At 34.6% G+C, this 13,777-nt stretch overlaps 1 protein-coding gene across 1 annotated transcript; it reads left to right on the forward strand.

Moving 5' to 3' along the window:
* The first annotated feature begins 427 nt into the window (after window positions 1–427).
* LOC113005416 lies at window positions 428–6,962 on the forward strand. Its single transcript, XM_039453139.1, has 6 exons — window positions 428–544; window positions 4,197–4,275; window positions 4,329–4,441; window positions 4,554–4,613; window positions 4,687–4,782; window positions 4,861–6,962. The coding sequence occupies exons 1-6, from the start codon at window positions 428–430 to the stop codon at window positions 5,668–5,670; spliced, it is 1,275 nt and encodes a 424-aa protein (XP_039309073.1). The 3' UTR covers window positions 5,671–6,962.
* Window positions 6,963–13,777: the final 6,815 nt, after the last annotated feature.

Genomic DNA, 13,777 nt, shown 5'->3' on the forward strand with positions numbered 1-13,777 from the left:
GTTGGGCACGGACCGAGAAAATGGCAATGCGCTGCGGTGGGCACATACTCTAATATACCGTATACTTATTACTCTTCAGGGCATAAACATGTGCACGTCTCTTCGATCTCTATTATAGTAGGCTCGGTATTAAGGTATGGCTTGTTTTCTGAGTCATACAAATGACGCGCGAGGTCGTTCAGTGCTTCGTAGCACTCGACGCAGTCCACCGCGGTCTCCGGAAATGAGATTAAACGATTGCAGGACGAGCAGCGTATGGCTTCTTCGTCCCCGCCGACAATTAAATAGTGACGCGTGACTGAGTTGTAAAATACGCGATCGCGAAGGGGGAGGTTATTTTGGCACCTGTCGCAAATGATGGTGTGATTAATTTGGTGCTGATGGAAGGTGGTCAGGCTACACAACGCGGAGTTAAGCCAATTGAAATATGGGGCTTGAGTTGAAAAATACGCGTTATATGACATGCTTCATTGGACGTTGCGACTTAGCTTTTAGAATGACGGTTGCTGTTGAGACTGTTGCCTCTGCCTTGGTGGCCGCTCTGGTCAGGTGATGATCGTCCTCGTCCTTCCGGCTGTCCGGCTGTCCTCGGGCCTCGATCGTGATACTTCTGTTTATGCACTACACTCACGTCGCGGTGTTGCATGCATGGAAGCGGGGATGCATGGAAGCGGGGGAGGTTAAGCGTGGAAATTAAGCGAAAAGCATTTGTGTATAAACTACCCTTTTATTACTAGGATATAAAGGGTAAAAGAAGTGAGTTACAAAAGCGCAATTTAAACTACGATTACATTAAAATTAAGCTTACAGTAAAATTTAAAATAACGGTGGATTTAGGGTTAGGCTTAGAATTAGAATTAGAATTGGAATTAGAATGTGTCTTGATTTAGGATTTGAGTTAGAGTTTGAATTAGAGTGGATTTTCGAATTAGAATTAAGATTGGAATTAGAGTGACTCGCTTGGATTAACGCGAACTAGTAGCTCAGGGGAACTCGGTCGCTACAATTGCGACACGGAACCGTCCTGGCTACACTAGCCCTGATCTCTACTGTCGAGTTCGAACTGCACTGCCCGGAGTCGCGGGCTGCATTTCTATTTATACGATTTTTGAGACAAAGCTTTGAAAAAGCGCGGCAAGTCGGTACCCTTAGTGGGGGTTGCTGCTGATGTAACCACCAGATTTCTTAAATGAGGAAACTCAAATTCAAGTGCCGTGCGAGCGGACTTCTCCGCCGCGACTATCCGGCGCTGGAAAATGTTGGATTGAGATTTTATTACTTTTCGATTGTCGTAGGCGCAGTTTTCTCTAGCAACCTTCCGTCACTGGAAAATGTTAAATATGATTTTACGACTTACTGGCCATGCGTGCAGATCGCTCTGCCGCGACTATCCGGCGCTGGGAAATGTTAAATAGACATTAGTCTATGATTTTTATGACTTATTGGTCGTGCGTGCAGATCATTCTGCCGCGACTATCCGGCGCTGGAAAATGTTAAGAACAGGATGCGACCTGACAGTTAGATTTGTTAGCGAATGCCGGCTTGCCCGTCTGTTTTATACCGGTGTCGAAAAAATTTATACTCGCAACGTCGCGGACGTGACAGTAAAAATCTTTGTTTTGTAATTGCAAATCTATGAAATTTAATAATTCTAACAGTAATAATTAGTAACGTTCTTAAGAATCAGCAGTGTAGTAAAAATCAATATTATGTAAAATCAGTAACAAATGATAAATTCATGAGTGTGCTATACAACTATTGGCTTGAGCGCATAAATTCTACTCAATATTACTGGTTATCTTTGATCGGTTAAAATTCAAAAACTACTGTAGCCTCGACATTTTTGTATTAAGATTTTTTGTTTCACTTTACCTTCAGAATATGCTGTTGAAATATTAATCATTAGTTGTGAGACACCCTGTATAACTACATACAGTGTTAGGAAAATATTCGCATATGTTCTCGTGGGTTGATAGAGCAAGTCAAATTGAGGAAAAGTCCTTTACTACTCAAAATTCGCAGTAGTTACCGAGATAAAAATTAGTAAATTCGACGATTGAGCACGTACTTTTCCTATCCACTAGAGACCCTCTAATCAGAGTCGCGACACGAGCAGCAGAGACTCTAGAAAGAGACTGTCATGGAAGTTATTTTCTCTGTAGGATGTCTAGTTATGGTAAAATCACACAAGAGAGAAAGGTATACGAGGTGTGTTCAAAAAGTATCGCGAATTTTGAATTTTCGCGGGTTACGTATATTCGAATTTTGATCTTTTTGTGGCGTTATGTTGGTACTCATGTCTCTCACTTATGCCGACAAGCTCGGCCATTTTGAATGTTCACTTAATTGTTGACAGCTGCTTTGCTTGCACGTGTTTTGGATCGTCTTCGATTTTTACCTATTCAAAAAAATGGATCAAAGAACCTGTATCAAATTTTGTGTGAAAAACGAAATTAAGTGCGCGGATGCATTCCGAATGTTGACTGTGGCATACGGAGAAGCTACCTTGGACCGAAGCAACGTTTATCGGTGGTACAAAATGTTCTCAGAAGGCCGAGAAGATGTGAACGACGAAGAGCGTGCCGGACGCCCGAGCACTTCAACAACAGACGAAAAAATTAATGAAGTGGAGAAAATGGTATTGGCCAATCGTCGAATCACCGTTAGAGAAGTTGCTGAGGACCTAAACATATCGATTGGCTCGTGCCATTCGATTTTTATCAATGATTTGGGCATGAGACGGGTCGCCGCGAAATTCGTACCAAAATTGCTCAATTGCGACCAAAAACAGCATCGCATGAACATTGCTAATGAGATGTTGGACTCTGTCCGCGACGACCCAAATTTGCTCCAGAGGGTCATAACTGGTGACGAATCGTGGGTTTATGGTTATGACGTGGAAACCAAAGCTCAATCATCTCAATGGAAGCTGCCGCACGAACCAAGACCGAAAAAAGCGCGTCAAGTTCGGTCGAATGTGAAAGTTTTGCTGACAGTTTTCTTCGATTGCAGGGGCGTGGTGCATCATGAGTTCTTGCCACAGGGTAGAACGGTCAATAAGGAATATTACCTGCAAGTTATGCGCAATTTGCGCGAAGCAATCCGCCAGAAATGCCCGGATTTGTGGAAGAACAAAAATTGGCTTTTGCACCACGATAACGCCCCTGCTCACACATCGTTGCTTGTGCGCGACTTTTTGGCCAAAAACAACACACTAATGATGCCGCAGCCACCGTATTCCCCAGATCTGGCCCCCTGTGACTTTTTCTTGTTCCCTAAACTGAAGAGACCCATGAAAGGACGACGTTACGCTACGCTTGACGAGATAAAGACGGCATCGAAGGAGGAGCTGAACAAGATAAAAAAAAAATGATTTTTTGAAGTGCTTCGAAGATTGGAAAAACCGTTGGCACAAGTGTATAATATCTCATGGGGATTACTTTGAAGGGGACAAAATAGATATTCATGAATAAATAAATAATTTTTGAAAAAACACAAAATTCGCGATACTTTTTGAACACACCTCGTATATGGTGCCTCTCTTTTAACCTTCACGCGCTCTAACCTTCTCACGTCAAGCAGCGAGTATCATTTTCTTAAAAACGTGCGTTAACATTAAAAATAAAAGAATATTAAAAAATGGGTGGGTGTTCAGCCCCATTTTGCAGTAACTCATAGGCCAAAGGCTATTTAATGAAAGTGTTTCCAGAAACAGTGAATTGGGTGCTTTATGGGTGAAAAAAATGGAAATATTAAATTGGACGCCAACAAACAATTTATTACTCTGCGAGGTAAAATAATATCAAGTTAAGTTTATTACAAAAAATATATTTAAAAAATAATATATAATTTAATTAAAATTATAATCATTTATTGTTGCACTCTTATGTTATCATTTCATAAATTAGGTGCATATTTCAAATATAAAATCAGCAATGGCAAAGAACACTTGTTAGCAAGAGATACAGGATAACATAATAGTGTAACATAGTAAATTATTTCATCTTTATTTATCATTGACAAATAACAAAAATGAACGATTAACTGTATTACATTGTATCATCCAACATCTTGTGCTGGAAAATGTCCAAATTAAGATTATTTGAATTACTCTAGCTTCTGGAAGATCGTATCTATATTAAAAAAAAAAAAAATCATAATTATTTAATAAATTATTTCTCTTTTATTATATGCAGGTACATTTTGCTGCAGAGATGTGGGAGAAACGAACTGATATGAGAAAATTAAAACCAAACGCAATTCCCACAATATTTGGTTATTTTTAAAAAAAGAAAAACAAATAATTGTTAAAAATAATGTCACAAAAGTATTAACTGAAAACAAAATAAACATTAATATCAAATCTGCTGAATTGTATCAATCTGTCAACGACATTCAACTGGATGAACATGTTGGCGATGTGCAAAAACAAGAATTCCAGGTTAGTATTAAAATGATAAAGCTTATAACAAGATAACATTATTATGTATGTACAACTATAACATAAATTTAAGGTAATTAATAATATATCTGGATCTGCTGAAACATAACAGCCTGTCGACGACATTCAACTGGATGAACATGTTGGCAATGTGCAAAAACAGGAATTCCAGGTTATTATTAAAATGATAAAGCTTATAACAAAATAACATTATTATGTATGTACAACTATAACATAACTTTTAGGCAATTAATAATATACTTGGATCTGCTGAAACATATCAGCCTGTCGACGACATTCAACTGGATGAACATGGCGATGTGCGAAAACAGGAACTCCAGGTTAAAATAATTAGAATAATTTAATATAAGAAGATAACGTATTTACATATATTTACAATGCGAAATAATAACTTTTAGGTGATTGATAATGCATGTGAATTATCAACGATAAGTTCACCTTCATGTTCAACCGAATGTAAAGAAAAACAAGAGAAACGATATAAGAAATTGAAGGATTTTATCCGAAAGCAGCAAATAAATATTGTTCAAATGCGAAGAAAAATGAAAGCTTTGAGATTTTCTCTACATGCCTATCAAAATAAAGAAAGCGATAAAAAAAATGATAAATATAAAAATGCTTTAAAGTCTATATTTACAGAATGTCAAATTAAAGCCTTGTTAAAAAAAAATCGAAACAATCATGTTTGGTCACACGAAATAATTGAATATGCTTTGCAATTAAAATTTATTTGTGACGCAAATGGATATATGGCACTTCTTCGTCGTGGACTGCCACTTCCAAGTATACGGACATTACAACGAAAATTACAAGATTTTCAGTTTGAACCTGGAATTTCGGAAGTTCTGTTTGAATTTTTAAAAAATAAGAAAGCTTATCTTAAAAATGAGAATGACATAGAATGCGGATTAGTATTTGATGAAATGTCCATTACATCAAAAAAATCTTACAATCCTTCAACTGGATCAGAAATAGGTAACATAACGTTTCCTAATGATAATGGTATTGCTACGCATGCAATAGTTTTTATGCTTGTTGATATTTCTGATCGGTGGAAACATGTGGTGGGGCATCATTTTACAGGTAATAAATTCAACAGTAATGTATTAAAAAAAATAATATTTCAGATCATAAACAAAGCTGAGAGAATAGGGTACCACGTGAATTTTATCACATCAGACATGGGCCTCGGAAATATAGGATTATGAAAATTATTGGGTATAAGTAACGGTAGATATAGTACAATTGTAAATTATATTGTACATCCATTTGATAAAAGTCGGTATTTATTTATTATTGCTGACCCACCACACGTTTACAAAAACCTCAAACAGGCCTTAATTAATAATTATTACAATTATTAATTATTACAATTCCTAATAATATTATAATTAAATATAATTTACCTTCAAATCAAGTACAATTAAAACATTTCAATGATTTAATAAATATTCAAAATAAATCATAACTTTTGTTAACTAGATTAAGTGCAGATGATATACGTTGCAACAATTTTAATAAAATGAAAGTAAATAAGGCTAAAAATAGGTTTTCTAATGAAGTAAGCACTTCTTTACAATTGTTAACGGATGAAAATAAACAACCGGAATACGTTACAACTGCGTGGTTTGTAAAAATTATTTTTAAGTGGTTTACCCTTGTCACATCAAGATGTTGCAGTGTAGCACTGGGTACAAAAAATGAAAATGCATACAATGCAAGTTTTGGTTTTTTAAATGAAATTATTACTATTTTTACTACATTAGAAATAGGTAAAGGCCAATTCAAACCAGTACAAAGGGGTATAATAATTAGCACAAAGTCAATTATTGATTTAAGTGAATTTCTTATAACAAAAAAAAATTTTTTAATTTGTTTTAACCTCTCGTTTCACCCAAGATTGTATGGAAAATCTATTTTCTCAAATCAGGCAAAAACATGTAATACCCGAACTGCTACAATTTTCAAATGATTTAAAATTCATTTCTGTTGCATTATATATGGGATATACAAAAAATATCAGTTATGATAACAGTGATAGGACATTTTTTTCAGGATTTATTGAATATTTGGCCAAAACAAAGCAGAAAAAGAAATGTGAATTAGACGTCAATGTTAATTTAAACAATGTAAGCTATAATGACAAAATACCACCTTTCAATAAAAAATTAGTATCAAAGTATTTATCAAATTTGGAATTAAATAGTTTGTATAATATTGCAGGATATATTATTCAATCAATAAAGAAAACATGCAGAACATGTGATGATTGCTTGCAATCGGTAGGATCAAAAATTGCATTGTTATATACATTCACTAAATTTGTTCAATTAAAATGTTATTCAAACAATACCTTATTTTTCGTTTATATTAAAACGTTCCAATTTTTTATAAAACTTGAACAAATGTTTCGTCATTATAGTAATTATTTTAATAGCATGAAAAAAGTTAACCATAAATTATTTTTAATTAAAAAGTTTTGTGAAATTGAAGCGAACCACACATTAGATTATTGCATAAATTATATGCAAAAATGGTTACAAGATTTGCCGTATTTAGGTTAAAAATTTGTCATAAAAAATATACTGCCAAAAAATGTAAAATTTATAACTCAAAATCTATGGCTATGCATAGCATTTGAGTCATAGATTTAATATATTTTATATTTACATGTTTTTTAAATAAATTTTAAAAACATTTAAAAATAATAATTTTTTTTTGTTTTTTATATACCTGAATTAAAAAATAACATAAATGTAGGTAAATAAATAAATATTTTGTTCGGTATTGTTTTCTAGAATTTTCGTATAAATATAGATATTTGAATTAAAGCGGGAATTGACAAGAAATGGCGGACCAATCAAAACTGACTGTTTTGTGTCGCGACTCTGATTAGAGAGTCTCTACTATCCACTGCACGCGGCCACCACCTGTCGGTCTCCAGACTAGAGGCAGCTGCGGCAAATGGTGCGGTGAGACGGATAAGACAGTCATTGCTGCTTCTCCTCCCTGACTGCGCCGCTTACCGCGGCTGCCACTGGCTTGGAGACCGACGGACGGTCCCCGCGTAAGGTGAGTATTATAGGGAAAGTATGCGCTTATTTGCCAACTTTACTAATTTTTATGTCAGTAACTATTATAAATTTTGAAAAATGGTAAGGGAATTTTCTTTTCAGTTTGATTTGCTCTATCAAGCCATAAAAGCATAAGTAAATATTTTTTGACATCCTGTATACATATACAGTGAGACGGGTAAGACAGCCATTGCGCTTTTTCTTTCTCACCACGCCGCCTACCGCGGTTGCTTCTGGTTTAGTGACTGACAGGCAGTCCCCGTGTGCGGTGGATAGGAAAAGTACGTGCTCATTTGCCGATTTTATTAATTTTTATCTCGACAACAATTATGAATTTTGAGAAATAGTAAAAAACCTTTTCTTTTCAGCTTGACACGTGCACGCACGCGCGTGCGCGTGTGTGTGTATACATATATACAGAGTGTTATAAAAGTTTCAGGACGGCGAAATATCTCAAAAACTAATCATTTTAGGAAAAAGTGTTTCAGATAAAAGTTGTAGGGTTTAAAAAGATCTATTTACTGATCAGTTTGACTTTGGATGGCATCGCCAAGGTCACATTAAAATCACATTAACTTTTTGAAATGAAACACCCTATTTTTGATTCTAGAATCTAATAGCTAGTATCAAGAGCTTTCCAAAACACTATAAATAAGTTTATTTTTGTTAAGTACTTTTCGAGTTACAATGCATTGTAACTTTCAAGCCTCATAACTCGGAAAATACTTGATGAAAAATTACTTCTTTATAGACTACGTTTACACGGCACGATTTACGCCGAAGTTATAACATCGATGTTATAACTACCAATGTTAGATGCCGTGTAAACGCTATTTTACGCTGAAGTTATAACATCGATGTAGTAACTCAAAGTCAGTTGGTGAAGAGGGTTAGAGTTACAACATCGATGTAAAAAAGACGTGTAAACGGTCACAATATAACGACGATTATAATGCCAACCCATAAAAATTGAACTTCTTTCTTTTTTATTGTTTATAGAGTTGGTATTGAGTTTCCAAATCGTAATTTAGAAGGTAAAAAAAATTAAAGCAAAAAAATAAGAACGATGGAAACCAAAAAGCGTGAAAGTTGGGAAACCGAGGAAACTTGATATTTTCTTCAATTAATGAGAGAACGGCAAGTTATAAAAAGTTTGTAAATAATTTGTAAATTATTACATCTCACTCGACGAATAAATATTTAATGATTTTCAAATTTATATTGTAACCTAAAAATTTACTTCGTTAACTTCAGACTATATTTCTATCACAAACAAGCATCTAATTTTTTGTTATTTTATGTTGGTATTAATGGAAATCCTTGACTCACTTCACTCGAAAATTCTTAAACTGCTTCAGCTTGGTGGGGATAAGATAAGCCTGAACGTGTAAACGCACCTCACTTTAAGTAGGAGTTATAACATTAACGTTACAAAATCGAAGTTAGAAGTCGTGTAAACGTAGTCATAGTGTTTTGAAAAGATCTTGAAATCTACTACAAAAAAATGCAATAAAAAATATAGAATGTTAAGGAAGTACCACTTAACCAATACTCTTTAAGGGGACATATACACCCTGGAGGCCAAAAAATGGCAATTTTCTGAAATTTTTTTGGAAACTGTTGGAGTTACCAAATTGGGATTTTTTAAGTTAAAAATATATATTTTGAAAAAATTTCATGATTTTTTTTATTAAGAAATTGCACAAAATGACAGAGATATGGTGTCGTGAAGAAGCAGCCCTGAAAAAATCGCCCAAAACGGTATCAGGTGTATCTTCGCCAAAAATCAACTGAAACAAAAAATGTTTATGGAATATTAAAATATTTAATATCTTTGGCGTATTTTAGCCAATTTTAAAAATAGCAATTTTTGACAAAATGGCGGGCGTTTAAACTTGAAGTTGCGATTTTTAAAACAGTAAATCCGTTTTCTCGCTCCTCCAAAAAACTATGGACGGAATCCAATAGCGCACGGTGCGATAGCCCACCAATCAATCATCTTGACTTATCTAACCCAACCAACGGAAGAACTCTAAGCATCGGTCGTTGTAAATGGTGGAGTGCTATCGGTCTCGTGTGCTATCGGAATCCGCTCAAAAACTATAACGTCTAAAAAAGACCCATATGACACGCGATAGATAATCATGTATAGAATAGCCAGAATAAATTTCAAGCAAATTGGTTTAGTGGTTGTCAAAATATTTCTGGTACCAGTTTGAAAAATGTCGTTTTGCGAAAAACCCGTTTGAATATTCAACATGATTTTGTTAATGAAACATGAAATTTTTTTAACTTATACAGAGTTGTCAATTCCTTGTCCATATTCTAAGTCCTCTGCAGCAGATACCCATATCATATAAATTTTGTTGTCGGCGACATATTTGCGTTTCTTTGGTTTGTTCCTGCGCGCGTACCCCGGTTTGCGGCGATCATCTTCGCGCGCAGCATATTGCTGTACGTTCGGTCTGAGAGAAATGCCATTAACTTTTAAAGTAAAGATATGTTTTTGGACTGATATTCTAATAACACTGATATTAAGAAAGCCTTCTTTGGTCGCAGCTAGATCTTAGTGCTTATATTTATTTGTGTGATTTTATATACTTCTTCGAATTTAACCAGAATGTGCGCCAAATTTTTTCCGGTTGTAACACAGCATGTCGAATAAGAATTAGTAATATTACGAATTAGTAATATTAAATTAATTAATTTAATATAATAATTGATGCTATATACCCATTTCTCTCTAAAAAACCTATTGCAAAAAATAACACTCGACCCAGGGTTCCTGGCACCGCCGCGCCAGAATATCCGGTTTCGACGTCTTACCACCTCGACCACTGGGGCACAGTGATATTTCTCGCAATATTCGTATATGAGTGACAACGTATTTGAGGCGTTGTGTTATTTTTCGCAATAAGTTTTTTCACGGGAAATGGGTATATAGATGCAAAATAGCATCAATTATTATATTAAATTAATTAATTTAATAAAAATCGCGACATTACTATTATAATTCTTATTTGACATGCTGTATTACCGGAAAAAATTTGGCGCACATTCTGGTTAAATTCGAAGAAGTATATAAAATCACACAAATAAATATAGGTACTAAGATCTAGCTGCGACTGAAGAAGGTTTTCTTAATACTATTAACTTTTATTCTGAGTATAGCCACTAACACAGCATTCCAATAATGCGTCTTTACTGACAAGGAAACACAGGGAAGTGTCCGCCTCAGATTAAAACGAGCTTTTAATATGTTGTAGTACAGATAAAAATAAGGGACACGTATTTTTTTATACGTGCTCATACGCGCGTGCGTGCGTGCGTGCGTGTGTTAATTGCTATTACGTTGACTTTTATTTAATACGACAAACATGCTTTAGTCAATTCAGTATATATTGAATTCAATTTGTCGAGCAAAAGTAGAAAAATTATTAAAGTCAATTTTCTTATCGCGTGCACTTTGGGTCATTCCTCATCTTGAAATAGAATGTTTACGTCTCGTCAGTATTGACATGTATAAATTTAAGAGTTACGTTAATGTTTTTCTCCATGTCTGCGCTTTCATATTAGACACCTACGAGATCCGATAGCGCACGTTGCAATAGCCCACCAACCAATCATCTTGACTTATCTAACCCAACCAACGGAAAAACTCTAGTCATCGACCGCTATGAGTGGTGGTGTGCTATCGGTCCCTGGTGCTATCGGAATCCGCCCGTTAGACTCTGACTGTCCTCGAAATGTTTTTGTCATCTTATGCGAGAAAAACATGCATTCAACTTTCATTGAGAACATTTTTTTTTATTTCTTATAATTTCGACAATACACGCTTCGAAAGAAAAAACCCGATTTACTTCAAAGAGGTGTTTCACCCTTAAAAGTGTTTTAGGGCACGTGTAAAAAAATACGTGTCCCTTATTATAATCTGTACAACATGTTAAAGACACGTCAAAATCGGAGGGAGTCACTTCCGTAGCGCACGAACGCGAGGACGTATAGAGAGGTTTTTAATTTTCTCTTTGAACTTTTCATACATGTGAATTCTGAAATGTTCTGAGATTTCTTATCCTATAATTTTTATAAAATACTTTTAACTATTTTAAATTTTATAATATTTTATCTAAAATTATACAACAAAAATAATAGAAATCTTAGGATACTTCATAGTTAACACATTTAAAACTTTTGAAAAAGGATATAAACATTCTAAGTATTTATAAAAATTATTCCAATTTTTATGAAAAAGTCTGAAAAAACTATGAAATTATACAGACATTTTGAAAAATTATATAAAAGTAATCTAAAAAAAATTTTTTAGCACAGGCCTATACGTACGTATCACTCGGCATTGCTAGAGTCCCTAGAAGTAGAGAGTCTGGACATCTGCCCCTAAAATGTCGGTGATGAATATGTCAGTGTATGTACGTGAGCTTTATGTGTGTGTATGTTTATCATTGTGTGCACTTGAACGTGTTGTATGCTGTTATCGCATTGGCTAAAGAGGATTAAACAGGGATCCGTATTGGTGCTGCCATTTTAGGTGCACAATCACGTACATCCAATCACGTGGAACCCAGAGATGTCCAGACCACGGTCTTGTATACAGGTCAGGGCACTTATACTATTTTCATATAATCTGTGTGAGCGAAGTGACGCCAATATGGCGACCATAATAGGCCGACGCGCAAGCGCAGTTGACATGTTTTGACAGACAGCATCGTGCCGTATATTTGTGGCTGTTTAGCACACGGTCTCTTCGTATAAAAAGAAAATATGCCTAACAAATGTATAGTACCTGGTTGTAATACAGGTTATGCTACTTGCAAAATAAAATTATCAGTGTTTTCTGCACCAAAAGATGATGAACGAAGAAAAGAGTGGGAGGAAAAGCTTCAATTAATAAAGCCATTGTTGGCAAAACATTTTGTGTGTGAAAAACACTTCCGCACAGAAGATATAATAAAAAGCTACAAACACAAGGATGAAAAAAGCAATGTGCTTCTCGAGGTAAACTATTACATATATTTTATAATATAAAATATTAATGACTTTAAAAAAATGTAATAATTAATGCATAACATTTTAATATAAAATTATTGTGTATAGATTCCGAATAAACGAGCTCAACTGGTAAAGGACGCAGTACCAATAGCAATATCGCCGCAACATATAGGCAATAAAGAAAACTTGCAGGAAAATGAAAATATTACAGATGAACAGCTTAACATAGTTCCAATATCACAACCTTTGATAGAAGTATCACAGAATTTGATAGAAGATACTAAAAAGTACCAGAGGCGCGAAACTGTTATTGAACATAATAATTTGTTTACGGAACTACTGAATAATCCATCTGTGATAAAAATACCGACAAATTGGTATTGTACATCATCCAAAAAACAAATTGTACTTTTCGAGATTTATCTGCAAAATTATGATGATATATCCATATATCCTACTACACGAAGAAGCTTGACCATTGATCACAACATGAAAACTCTTTACTTGATAAGTGGCAAACGTGTAAATCTGTCAGTGTTCTCATTTTCTAATAAATTTGAAAACTTAGAAAATATTAATGACACAGTTAAAAAATTTGCAAGCTTAAATATTTGTTGCGGTATTTCTATGAATGATGATGTAAATTTAGTGAAAGGAAATATTGGGTACACCAATAATTCATTTGAGTTGCGACATAATAGATGTCCAATCATTACGGATGGAAGACAATGTAAAGCCTGCAAGAGCGTGAAAAAATATATTTTACGAAAAAAACAACGAATCCGAAAGCGTTCACAGATTTGCAACAAAAAACAACGATCGAACATCAAACATTATCATTATCATCTCTATGGAAAAAAAAGTTTCATCGCCAACAGTGTGCCTTAAAACGTTCAAAAATATGACTTGAGACTTTGAAAAAATTAGTTCTCTCTCAACAGGCAAAAATAAATAAGCTTAAAGAGGAAGATGTAATCCAAAAATGTGAGGTATTAGATATGCCAGAAATACAAAAAACGTGCATAAAGGAAATTATGGCTGCAGCTCGACTAACAAATTCGAAAGGGCGTCGATACACAAACGATTGGATTATGCTCTGCATTCTTATGCATATTCGGTCACCGAGTGCGTATGAATTTAAAAAAAAAATGATATTTTACCATTGCCCTGCGTCAGAACTATAAGGCGTTATTTGTCTACAGTAAATATAAAATGTGGATTTGATAAACACTTT

This window comes from Solenopsis invicta, chromosome 8 (assembly GCF_016802725.1).
Source record: "Solenopsis invicta isolate M01_SB chromosome 8, UNIL_Sinv_3.0, whole genome shotgun sequence".
Classification (NCBI taxonomy): domain Eukaryota; kingdom Metazoa; phylum Arthropoda; class Insecta; order Hymenoptera; family Formicidae; genus Solenopsis; species Solenopsis invicta.

Coding starts and splice junctions, on each gene's coding strand:
- LOC113005416 (XM_039453139.1), top strand. CDS start 428: ATGGGGCTTGAGTTGAAAAATACGCGTTATATGACATGCTTCATTGGA. Junction 4,276..4,328: donor CGCAATTCCCACAATATTTG/GTTATTTTTAAA, acceptor ATGTCACAAAAG/TATTAACTGAAAACAAAATA. Junction 4,783..4,860: donor TGCGAAAACAGGAACTCCAG/GTTAAAATAATT, acceptor AATAACTTTTAG/GTGATTGATAATGCATGTGA.